The sequence below is a fragment of the Girardinichthys multiradiatus genome, chromosome 11 (assembly GCF_021462225.1).
Source record: "Girardinichthys multiradiatus isolate DD_20200921_A chromosome 11, DD_fGirMul_XY1, whole genome shotgun sequence".
NCBI classification, from domain to species: domain Eukaryota; kingdom Metazoa; phylum Chordata; class Actinopteri; order Cyprinodontiformes; family Goodeidae; genus Girardinichthys; species Girardinichthys multiradiatus.
In genome coordinates this window covers 2,365,657-2,377,885 of record NC_061804.1, presented here as the reverse complement: position 1 = coordinate 2,377,885, position 12,229 = coordinate 2,365,657, and the positions used below count along the sequence as shown (strand labels likewise).

Sequence of the window (12,229 nt, the reverse complement as noted above, 5' to 3'; positions counted from 1 at the left end):
TGACTTGAAAAGCTTTTGTTTTAGATGATGACACCCATCTTGAGATGTTTAGAGACCCACATCTGGCCCTGTTTTGCCCACATGTTAGAAATAAAGTGGATAAAAAGATATAGTGTTTAATTTCTTTTAGATGATGCATTACAATGCGATTGGGTCATTTTGTTTAAAGGATTTTCATTTGGAAACCTTAAAATACAGATTTGCAAAGACACAAACTTAGCTGTCAACCTCCATGGTACCATGACTGACTTGTCAGCTTTTAAAGTTCACACATTGTTGCTTAAATGTCATTAATGGATGCAAATGTCATTCTGTCATTATTGGAACACTTTCTTTTTCAGTTTTTTAGGGTTTTTAGTCTATGATGGATATATTCTTTGCCACATCTAATATTTTAAAAAGCCTGTTACAAATCAAGTGCAAGGCAGCTGAGTGGTAAAATGGCCACCCGTGATGAAAGCAAAAACAGCAAAGTCTTCAGTTTTGTAAGAGTTTGTAAGGCAAAGGTTCATAGGTCAGTTTTACCAATGAGGAGATTTTTTTATTTAAGAGCAGCAGCACCCTATATAAAAACCCTCTATGGTAAGCCCAGTCTGCCTGTAATTCACCTGGGTGGTAGATGACTTGTGACCTAAAAAGTGTTCAGAAAACTAAATGTTCTGACAGTAAATGGAAGCAGCTAAAAGTCTCACTTTTCTACACATAGCTAATTAGTTTGGGCTTGTACTAATGATGGGTTAACTGTACTACAGTAATGTAACTGTCAAATTATTATAAGGACACAGTCTCTCATATCCTATAAACTCTTTAAGTTTGTCTACAGTTAGTTCTTTTCATATTACGACATTTGGCCTTAAAATGTTAGCTGAAGCCAATCCTACACAGTCAAAATAAAGAGATATACTCCTTCAGTTGGTTCGGGCATTGAGAAAACAATAGTTGCACCTGAAACTGAGTATAATGGCTAACATGCTGGAGGGTTGTATGGACAGAGAAGCTATTATTTAGCACAAACTGGACATGAGTAGATGTTTTATACTCACAAAGAACACAGAGGAAACTTTATGCTTACAAACAACAACCATAGCAGCCATACATAGATTTGACAAAATCGCTTCAGAAAGGCCTATTTGGTAAAAAAAACAAAAACCCAAGTTGATTTCTTTTGGAAACGATAAGCAGTTGAGTTCTGCAGCTCCAGGAGTAGGTCATCATCCATATATGGTATTGACTACCTGTTTTAGAGAAGCTTGGCTTCAGAGGTTTGTTTTGTGTCAGAAAAGTGTGTATCTGCTTGGAAAACCAATCACAAAGCAGAATGTGATTAATTTATGTCATAATATCTCTTGCTGAAAAATATATTTGGTCTTTAAACCAGTAAATAGTGCGAGAGGGACTACGTTTATCTGTACAAACTGTCATTGAAAAGACAGACTAGTCATTTTCATGCATTTCCTTATATATGCATAAGGCCAAACAGATATTAGTCCCGCAATTTACATAATTCACCCACAAATATAAACCATATCTTTAACACCGATTAAATTATTTATTTATGTAAAACATTTTGGGTGCGAATAATGTTGTAAATTACAGGTTTTGGGAGAAACTGTCAACCAAAAAGTCTAAAACCAGAATACTTTATTCCTGCTTAGCAGGTATTATATGAAGCCTCATTTCCATTTAGTATGTGTTAGCATTAAAGGTTAAGCAATTAAATTAAAAGGCCAAAGCTATCACTATGCTGCAGCTCGGCAATCTTAGGCCTGCAAGGAAAAACGATGACAAAGGGCAAGAATTATAAGCACAAAGAGATGAAAAGTTCACTAACGTTCATTTCAGTGTCTTCGTGGTTATTTTGAAAGTTAAATGTAAGAGCTAGCTAGTTTTACTGATGTTACAGGCTGCATAATGAGTAAGAACTTTAACTGTTATAAGCTGAGCTGCTTGTTGGCTATGATCTTGGAGTTTGGTGTGATTGAATTAGTTGTGACTCGTTCCATGAAAAGCTGCACTTAAACCTGTGGCAAATGCTGTGCATGACTTAGTTATTACAGATGTGTGTGTTGCTGAGACTGAATGCTGCTGGATTTGAATACATGTGTGTATCAGCTCAGGGAGTAAAGATAAACCAGTAAAACCAATCCAGGAACTACCCTCCACCCGTTGTTTCCTCCTGTGTTACCTCAGGCTGAGGAGAACAGTAGTAGTGTTGGTGTGCCGTAGTCAAATGTTCTGAGACAACTGAACAAAAGAGGGCTGAAAGTCTTAAACCACATGCAAATCCACCTCAGTTTCCCACTTAGTTTTATGTTGTTGTCTAAATTAAACTTTAAACTGTGAAAATTTTACAAAAGGAAAACATTTAATACACTTTAAGCACATTTAACTCTACATATTTAGGCTCTGTGATACAGGGTAAGCTTATATTTGCAGTATTTCTGCTGAATGTTGTGATAACGATATCTCGCATGATTAACCAACATGTCCTTTTTTTCCACTACTCTCCATAAGTTTTAGCATCAAGGGTGTGTGTGTGTGTGTGTGTGTGTGTGTACACAGCAGTGAAATGCCACCCAGCAGGGTGGACTCGCTGTTGGCATGAATGCATGGCAAATATTTCCATTGTGATTGAGAAGTTGCACACATTGAAAGTGCTATAACAGTTACGTTACATTGTGAAGCTCTAGATATGAGTAACCAGGCTTTATTCTGGAGCATTTTAATTCTAATATGTTTAAAGTGTGTAAAAAAAAAGAAAAAAAAAACCCATCAATTATTCTACACGTAACTAAAAACCTCACACTAAGCGTGGTAGATAAGAGTACAAGCTTGTGGGAACGTTCTTATGGTTTCAGGAAGTGGATTTGGATCTGCGCCACAGTTTGTGGAAAAGACCAAAAGAGTCGGTGGACGACTGAATGAAGGAGCATTAATTTTCTGCCTGGTTTTATCTACATGTACCTTCCTATTGTAGCAGAATATTTACAGATCCGGTACTTTAAATAAACTGAATTACATGTTTCATCCTTTTAGCCGTTTGTGTCTCCACAACGTTTTGTCTTTTTGTTACAAATAACCGATAAAGGCGATATGTTGGGCGTCACATTGTTGAGCTTTGCATTGACTCAGGGTCGGGGAAAGAAGGCTCATTTTTGGACAGCTGAGCTCGGTTTTAACCAGGTCCGTACAATATTAGGAAAACATGCGATATTTGCTCATATTTCAGGATGTTGCCATGACGATATGATTAGGGCTCATAGCTAACATAGACCCTGGATCATGTCCATTATTTTCATCTCGGCAACAAGTTGCTTCTGGTCGATTTTCTAAATAAACTCTCCATAAACAACTCTGCATCTTTACCTTCTACAACTTTTAATGCTACAATAAAGAAAAGTGTCAACAAATATATTCCATGCATAAAGAGCCTGGTACTTAAATAATGAGCTAACACCTTTCTAGTCCAGAGAGTTCTGCACAAAATGCATATTGGTTACAGTGATGCTGCAATGACAATATATTGGCGATTTTATTGTGTAGTCCTAATTTTGACCTTTCTTGACCTTCAGGTTTTCAATTTTCTTCCTGAAGCTCAGATTAGTACGAGCTAAAACCATCTTTGCTCACCACTGATCGGTCCAAAAGAAAGAAAATGAATGCATTTAGGAAGTGAAAATCCTCCAGCGTTTTTCTCCAGCCAGGCTGTCAAAGCTGTGGAAGAATCTGAAGATCTTGGTTATGGCTGAAACAATTGATCAGGATCATTAAAATATTTGTCAACTAATTCAGTAATCAAATCATCGTTAACTGGAGTATACACACTCTAAAACATGTCATTTGCTGAAAGAACAAGCAACTCGGATCAGTAATTGGACCAAAACTGTACAAAAATATATACATTTTGTATTTAAGATGAAAACCCTTCTTTGTCTGTAAATGCTCTATCCAGAGCTCAAGTGTCATAGCTTTAGCTTCACCTGGTTCAAATTCTGTAATGAATCTCCTATTCATTTTGCAATCTGTTTATTAATTGATTTATCAAAAAAATTGCCGACAGATTATTCAAATTAGCAAAATAATCGTTAATTGCAGCCCATATCTTAGCAAAATCCCTTTTTCATTAGCAGAGCTTTTTCTTTGCGTTGCTGCTGCTTCTTGCAAATGAGGCCGTTTTAACAGCTGATTAACTGTCTGTAAAAGTTTGTTTGCCGATCCAGGTCAACAATTATCGCAATAAAACCAGCAGTTTGCAAAACGTGCAGGAAAACCGCTGGACACGCATCAGTGATAATCTTCACATTATTAAACGCTCAGTCGGTCATGTATGACTACAGTGATCCACCCTATAGTCGGGATGAGCGACATGCAGTTAACATCTACAACATATTTAATGTGTTGCAACATTTAGCACAGCCGTGTTCTGAAAATATCTGCGTCCATTTTGCTCATCCGTGGAGTACCGGCTTTTTCCTCACTCTGTGGGCTTTCAGTTCATGTCTGTACAGAAGCTGGTACCAAATTGTCAGATATTAGTTGATTAGACTGGGATTTTGTTCTGGTGCCAGGATCGGTCCGCAACGTCTATTGTTTCTGTAAGAATTCAGGAATGTTTTTAGCAGGTGAAATCCTTTTAAATCGCTTGTTTTAAACTGCATCGTTTGTTGTTGTCGTGGCATTTTTCTGCACAACATGCATGTAGATGAACGATCCAGATGTGTTGAACTGTTGCTGTTGATGCCTCTAAAGCTTCATGGCAGCCATCCGTGCCGCACTCCCACACAGAGCAATTCAAAGCATGATTTAACCCGATGGGGGCGCTGCAGACAGGGGACTGAATATGTGCTCTGTGTGGGTGGGTTTTACCTCGGTTGGATTTTAAACTTGTTCAGTCTTTACTGAGATTTGGGATCCCACATTTCCAGTCGCTTTTATCAGGGAGTATTCATGTATAAATGTCTCTCTGTGCTTTTCAAGGGTCCCAAAAGGTCAACCGCTAAGAAGGAGTCAAAGGAGAAGAGGGAGAGCAACGAGGAGAGCAAGGAGAACCTGAAAGCCAAGTCGGATGACTCGGGAGAGGAGAAGAACGGAGACGACGACTCGCAGAAAAACGGCCCGAAGAAAAAAGGTGGATATCAGCTGGGAACAAAACAAAAATTTGAAATTCTCCCAGAATTTTTAAAATATTTGTTGATTTTTAAGAAATGATTTTGGAGTCTCTACTAAATTCTGGATTGAAAGTGTTGTTGGTTGAAAAGAAGAGTCTGTTGTTTACATCTGGAAAATGGAATTAGATCTAGAATAATCCTTCTCTCCCTTTTGTCACTTTCTTGTTTTATTTTCATCTTCCTTATGAGAAGATGACACAGGAAAGGTCACAAGAGCAGTAGGATGGAGAATAGAAATTGAGGATGAGCATAAGGAAAGAAAGAAGGAAAATTTCCCTTCTTTCTTTCCTTATGCTCATCCTTCCATCCCTTCATCTATTCTTTGTCCTATTTTTCCATCCTTTCTTGTGTCCTCCAACTTCTATTCTCCATCATAACGCTCCTGTGACCTTTCTTGTGTCCTCCTTTTTTCTTCCTTGCTTCCTTCATTTTGTCCTTCCTTGTGTCCTACCCTTTTCCTTTTGTCCTACCTCCCTTTCTTCCTTATTATTTTCATTTTCCTTTCCTCCCTCCTTCTCTTTTTTTCTTCTTTGTGTCCTACTTTGCTTCCTTCCTTGTGTCTGTCTTCCTATCTATCTTTAGGTCTTTATTTCTTACAATCCTTCTGTCCTTTCTGTCTGTCTTTTTCTTTCTGTCTGTCTATCCGTCTGTCTGTCTCCCTCCCTCCAACACCAGGTCAAAACATGCTCAGCCCTCATGATAATGGTTGTTTATAACAAAATAGGATAATTAATCCAGTATAATTATATCTATAAAATAATGATGAAATAGAGGGAATGAACATAGTTTCTCTGGTGGAACCGCCTCATTGACAAGGAGATTATTAAGAGGTTTTTTTTTTTTTTCTGTATTTTTTACTATAATTTAAGGAAAGACATGGTCATCACTGCACCTGATCAGCTGGCGACTAAAGCTTTCTTTTTTTTTGGTCAGTTCGGATTACCAAAATTATTTTCTACTTGAAGGCCAGAATAATTAGAGAAAATTGTTGAGTTAAATGGAGGCACACCATTTAACTATTTGAGGTAGTTGAAGGCGCCTCAAGCACAGTGCTTCCTTATGTGACATCATGGGAAAAATCTGCCAAGATGTCAGGAAGAAAATTATGGAACTCCACAGGTTAGGTTCATCCTTGAGTGCAATTTCCAGATGTCTGTTGGTCCCACGTTCAAATAAAAAAAATTATATGAAATTATAAAAAGGATGGGAATTCCCAGCCATCATACTGTCCAGGAAGGAGATGGGTTCGGTGTTCCAGACATTCGCATGTTTTGATGTGAACTGTGTGGACCAACCCCTGAACAGGAGCAGAAGGTCTTGTGAAGATGCTAGCTGAAGCTGGTACGGGAGATTATTGTACCAGCGTGAGCTGAAAGGCCACTCAGAGAGGAGGAAGCCATTTCTCCCACAGCAAAATAAAAAGCCAGATTACAGTTGGCAGATATATTGAGGAATAAAATGAAACTGTGTCTCTGAGCTACGCTGCCTACAAACCAGACCCACTTAACACCAGTCCTGTCAGGAGGAATGGGCCGAGATCCCATCAACAGCTGTGAGAAGCTTGTAGAAGGAAACCCAAAAACATTTCAACTACCTGACATGTGAATTAAAAACATATTATTACAGGTCCTTCTCAAAATATTAGCATATTGTGATAAAGTTCATTATTTTCCATAATGTCATGATGAAAATTTAACATTCATATATTTTAGATTCATTGCACACTAACTGAAATATTTCAGGTCTTTTATTGTCTTAATACGGATGATTTTGGCATACAGCTCATGAAAACCCAAAATTCCTATCTCACAAAATTAGTATATCATTAAAAGGATCTCTAAACGAGCTATGAACCTAATCATCTGAATCAACGAGTTAACTCTAAACACCTGCAAAAGATTCCTGAGGCCTTTAAAACTCCCAGCCTGGTTCATCACTCAAAACCCCAATCATGGGTAAGACTGCCGACCTGACTGCTGTCCAGAAGGCCACTATTGACACCCTCAAGCAAGAGGGTAAGACACAGAAAGACATTTCTGAACGAATAGGCTGTTCCCAGAGTGCTGTATCAAGGCACCTCAGTGGGAAGTCTGTGGGAAGGAAAAAGTGTGGCAGAAAACGCTGCACAACGAGAAGAGGTGACCGGACCCTGAGGAAGATTGTGGAGAAGGGCCGATTCCAGACCTTGGGGGACCTGCGGAAGCAGTGGACTGAGTCTGGAGTAGAAACATCCAGAGCCACCGTGCACAGGCGTGTGCAGGAAATGGGCTACAGGTGCCGCATTCCCCAGGTCAAGCCACCTTTGAACCAGAAACAGCGGCAGAAGCGCCTGACCTGGGCTACAGAGAAGCAGCACTGGACTGTTGCTCAGTGGTCCAAAGTACTTTTTTCAGATGAAAGCAAATTCTGCATGTCATTCGGAAATCAAGGTGCCAGAGTCTGGAGGAAGACTGGGGAGAAGGAATTGCCAAAATGCCAGAAGTCCAGTGTCAAGTACCCACAGTCAGTGATGGTCTGGGGTGCCGTGTCAGCTGCTGGTGTTGGTCCACTGTGTTTTATCAAGGGCAGGGTCAATGCAGCTAGCTATCAGGAGATTTTGGAGCACTTCATGCTTCCATCTGCTGAAAAGCTTTATGGAGATGAAGATTTCATTTTTCAGCACGACCTGGCACCTGCTCACAGTGCCAAAACCACTGGTAAATGGTTTACTGACCATGGTATCACTGTGCTCAATTGGCCTGCCAACTCTCCTGACCTGAACCCCATAGAGAATCTGTGGGATATTGTGAAGAGAACGTTGAGAGACTCAAGACCCAACACTCTGGATGAGCTAAAGGCCGCTATCGAAGCATCCTGGGCCTCCATAAGACCTCAGCAGTGCTACAGGCTGATTGCCTCCATGCCACGCCGCATTGAAGCAGTCATTTCTGCAAAAGGATTCCCGACCAAGTATTGAGTGCATAACTGTACATGATTATTTGAAGGTTGACGTTTTTTGTATTAAAAACACTTTTATTTTATTGGTCGGATGAAATATGGTAATTTTGTAAGATAGGAATTTTGGGTTTTCATGAGCTGTATGCCAAAATCATCCGTATTAAGACAATAAAAGACCTGAAATATTTCAGTTAGTGTGCAATGAATCTAAAATATATGAATGTTAAATTTTCATCATGACATTATGGAAAATAATGAACTTTATCACAATATGCTAATATTTTGAGAAGGACTTGTATTTACCAAATGTCAGAATTAATCATGATAATCCTAACAGACCTAAAGCCTGAAGGAAGGAAGAGAACTAAACATATGAAAAACATTTCCCAAATGATTGCAGGGTGACTTTTCTCTATCTACCCATGCTGCTTTCAGCCTTTCATTGGCTTCAGTGTTGGCTGGGCCTCACAGTGTCTCTTTTCTGCCTCATTCTTCAGTTCTCAACCACTTTTATTCATTCTTTAAATAAACTTTTTCTTCTGTTCTCGATGGGGTCAGACGCTTTTCCACTCTCTCCCTGATCCTCCCCCATTTTTTGCCATGCTCCATCTTTTGTCTGTTTTTCTTAGAGCCTCTGTTCACACAGCCTCCTAATTTGTTCATTATGGATTTGGTCAGCTGGTCTCTCAACGTAATCGATCAAATTTTCTCGACGGGAAAACAGGGTAAAGGGGAACCCTCTTGTCCAGACGGGACGTTCTTCTCCGGATACGTAATGGATTCCTGGCAGCAGTGGAAGATTGTGTGCCTGACAACAACGTCATTCGAGGACGTGGAAGATTTGTACATAATTGGATTTCTGATAACAGGATTTCTGCTTTTTGGAGTTGGCGGTTACTTGGCTTATCGAAAGATTTGTAAAACATCGGCAGCTGTTCAAAGCTGCCTGGGATGTTTGAAGGGATCTTTAGAGCTCTCAGCACTCAGACTGGTATGTTAAGAGAGCAGAATCGCAAGCTGGACGCGATCCTTGAACAGAATTGCAGGCTGGCTGCGTTTCCTGGACTCAAAGGTGATATGATTTAATCTTGGAGAAAGTTGTTTGCTCAAGATCTACTGAAAGTAGCAGAAATTTGGCTATTTGGACGGGGACGGCTGCTTGTAGGACTGTAGCCTCCGTATATGGTCGCGTGCTTAACCCCCTACACCATCAGCGCCGCACCGACTGTTATTAATTTTTAGATTTCTCAGAAGTGTTTATTTTCTTTGTGATTGTATTATAATTGTATGTACAGCGCTTTGAGTGTCTTGTTACTGAAAAGAGCTATATAAATAAACGTACCTTACCTAAATTGTCTGTCACAAGTTCACTCCAACCTTTCACAGCTCACTAATGCTCCCTGTTGGCCAGCAGAGGTACTGCAGGAACTCTCATCGTCATTCCAAGTCTGTTCTGCATGTTAAAGTGAAACTTTCACATCAACCACATGCCTCCACTAACAGCAACCTCCCATCCAATCAACAGAGGTGCCGATTTGTTCCTGAAATCCGACTCACTCATCACTTTGTGAAAATGAAGGTTCAGAAACTTGCTCTCCTTTGCAGAGTGAGTGCCAACAAGCTTCTTTTGCTGAGTATAGTTTACACTCAGGACAGGAAAACCCAGATACCAGAAGTACTGGTGCCAAATAAGCATTAATCTGATATTAATCAGATATTCCACTATCGGAACCTAAGAAGGCACCTGAGCCAGAACCCATCAACAGCGAGGAGATAAAGTTCTTCTGAGTCAAGACAAAGTCGCAGGAAAAAGAGACAACATATTAAGTTAAATTGTTTTATGAAAAATGTTATTCAGTGATTTATTTTATTTACAGTTAATTATCATAAAATTATCTTGATCGTTTCAGAATCTCCTATTCACGAATTAGTCATAACGTTTTCTCTGATTGTTTTGCCACCATAAGAGTTCATTTTTATTTTTGTGTGAAGTTCAAAGCAAACAGCAGGAGGCAGCAGCGTTTATATCCCTGCTCCTTCTAACTTAAAATGTGTCTGGAGCCCCCGACCTCCATCAGCTTTGGGAAAAGCGAGAGATTGCTTTTCAACTCTTGTTGTGGCTCCACGTCTCTATAATCATTGCATGTCGCTTGTTTTTATCATGTCTTGCAGCTCTAATCTATGCTTCCATCTGTCTATCCGCCCATTATTCAGTCCAGTCCTCTGCAATAAATTTAGGAATATGCAAGTCCTGCTTTAACCTGATTTTACCTACAAGCGATGTACTTGGTTACAATAATGGCAGTTTTTTTCTTCACTTAAAGATTTTCGTCATAGCTTCTGTAAATGTTTACTTGCTAAGATTTGACTGAGAAATTGGGGTTTTGGAAATTTTTGGGATTTCATAGAGGGGAAAGAAAGGTACATTAATCCTGAACTTGAGCTAAAACAATACGTTCTCGACTCACTGCTCTATCTCTCTGTGTCGTCGCACACAGGAAACAAGCAGAAGTGGGTTCCCCTGATGATCGACGTGAAGTCCGAGGGTCCCAGGGAGCGCTCAGCCTCCAGGAACAACAGCAGACAGAACGAACACCCGCGCCTGCCTCCCAACGCCAGGAACGACCTCAGAGGTCAGTCCGGGTGAAGGGGGACCTCCACTGGAAACCAATTCATGCAGCGGGGCTCTCAGGAAGCTACTATATAAAGACTCTTAGTTTAAAACATTCACTAAGAAAATTAGATGTTCTGGATGTTTGGAAGAGATTTGATTAGAACAGGTCAAAGGTTACAACAGTCTACTTGGTGATTTTGCTGTTGGAGGTGTGGTTGACTTGTTTCCGTTTGTTTTCCTGGCAGACTGGCACAGTCAGAAGTACGAGCGGGAGTGGCGCGACGACCATGACGAGGTGTCCAGCGTAAAGAGCGAGGGGGCGCCATTCCGCGGAGGGTTCAGAGGTCGGGGACGTGGAAGAGGAAGGGGCCGAGGACGAGGCCGAGGAGGTGGCAGAGGTAGGTGTTTTATTTTCTTCTTGCATGCACACAGACAGACTTTAGAAACACTTTTCCTGCCTTTGAGATTGTTAGACCTATAAGTGCATGTAGGTCACAGTTTAATGTTTGCTGAATGTCTAAATGTGCTTGGATGCTGTGGATGTGATGAGCTCTTCATGTCTCTTCTCTGAGTCAACAAATGTGGAGAGAACCGTTAAGTCTCTGATTGCAGCATTATTGCACTGACTGCTAAAATTGGGTTAAGAAGATTAAACTCCAGTTCTGTGTCAATACCTTCAAAAATAAACCTGTTTGTAAATTAATAAGCCTTCTGTTGCTCGGTCAAGTTTTTCTTTTTTTTTGTACTTTCTGTCCCAAATAGAACATTGGATCTTGTTTTCTGTAATCATTTCCCAATCGATTACACTTGAAACCAGATGTTTGCATAAAAAGAAAACTTCTCACTGTCTGACATTAAATTGACTAAACTTTTACCGCTTTAGGTCAGTGAGAATTACCACAATTATGTCTGTTTGCTAAAAACCAGAATAATGAAAGTAGGGCTGTTGGGATTTTTAGTCGACACATAATTTTTAGATTTCAGCCAGTTTTCTTCCAAAGTGCTGTGTTTGCAGCGTGTCTCCTCCCTGCAGGCTGCAGCAGAACCTGTCTGCATCTTGGTCAGGAGTCCGGCTCCAGTCATTGGCTAGCTCTGGTTGCGCTACATTCTCCAAATAAACATGAATACACATGATATGAAGGTGGTTTGCTGCAGTGGAAGAAACCTTTGAAAACTTCCTAGAAGATGGCACTTGAGTTCTAGTTCTAGTATGATTAGGTCTTTTAGTTCTGGTTCGTTGGAGCAGGGATGCATCCAGAAGTTGAAGGACAGTCGCACTCGACTACTGGAGTACCAGACCACTTGTGTAGAAAATGTGAATGTCTAAATCAGATTTTAGCAACCAAAACTCCATGATACAAACATTTAATCAATAATAGCGAATTGATTTTCAAGGCTTATATTTAAAAATACAAATAATAAGACATTTATTTCTGTCAAGCTGGAGGTGTTTTATACACATAGTTCCCACTTTTATGTATTAAACTTTGCTTACATTTTATTTTGGGGA

The 12,229-nt window shown here is 40.0% G+C and overlaps 1 protein-coding gene across 5 annotated transcripts in view; it reads left to right on the top strand.

The window, feature by feature from the left end:
• larp1 (La ribonucleoprotein 1, translational regulator) overlaps window positions 1–12,229 on the top strand; it is a 59,546-nt gene that overhangs the window by 33,494 nt on the left and 13,823 nt on the right. For 4 of the 5 annotated variants that reach the window (XM_047379376.1, XM_047379375.1, XM_047379377.1 and 1 more), the window contains 3 exons: window positions 4,978–5,128; window positions 10,604–10,738; window positions 10,965–11,117. In XM_047379376.1, coding sequence (XP_047235332.1) covers window positions 4,978–5,128; window positions 10,604–10,738; window positions 10,965–11,117 — 439 coding nt within the window. Of the gene's footprint in view, window positions 1–4,697; window positions 4,856–4,977; window positions 5,129–10,603; window positions 10,739–10,964; window positions 11,118–12,229 lie in introns of those variants that run through there. The other variant, XM_047379379.1, reaches the window with a different exon arrangement.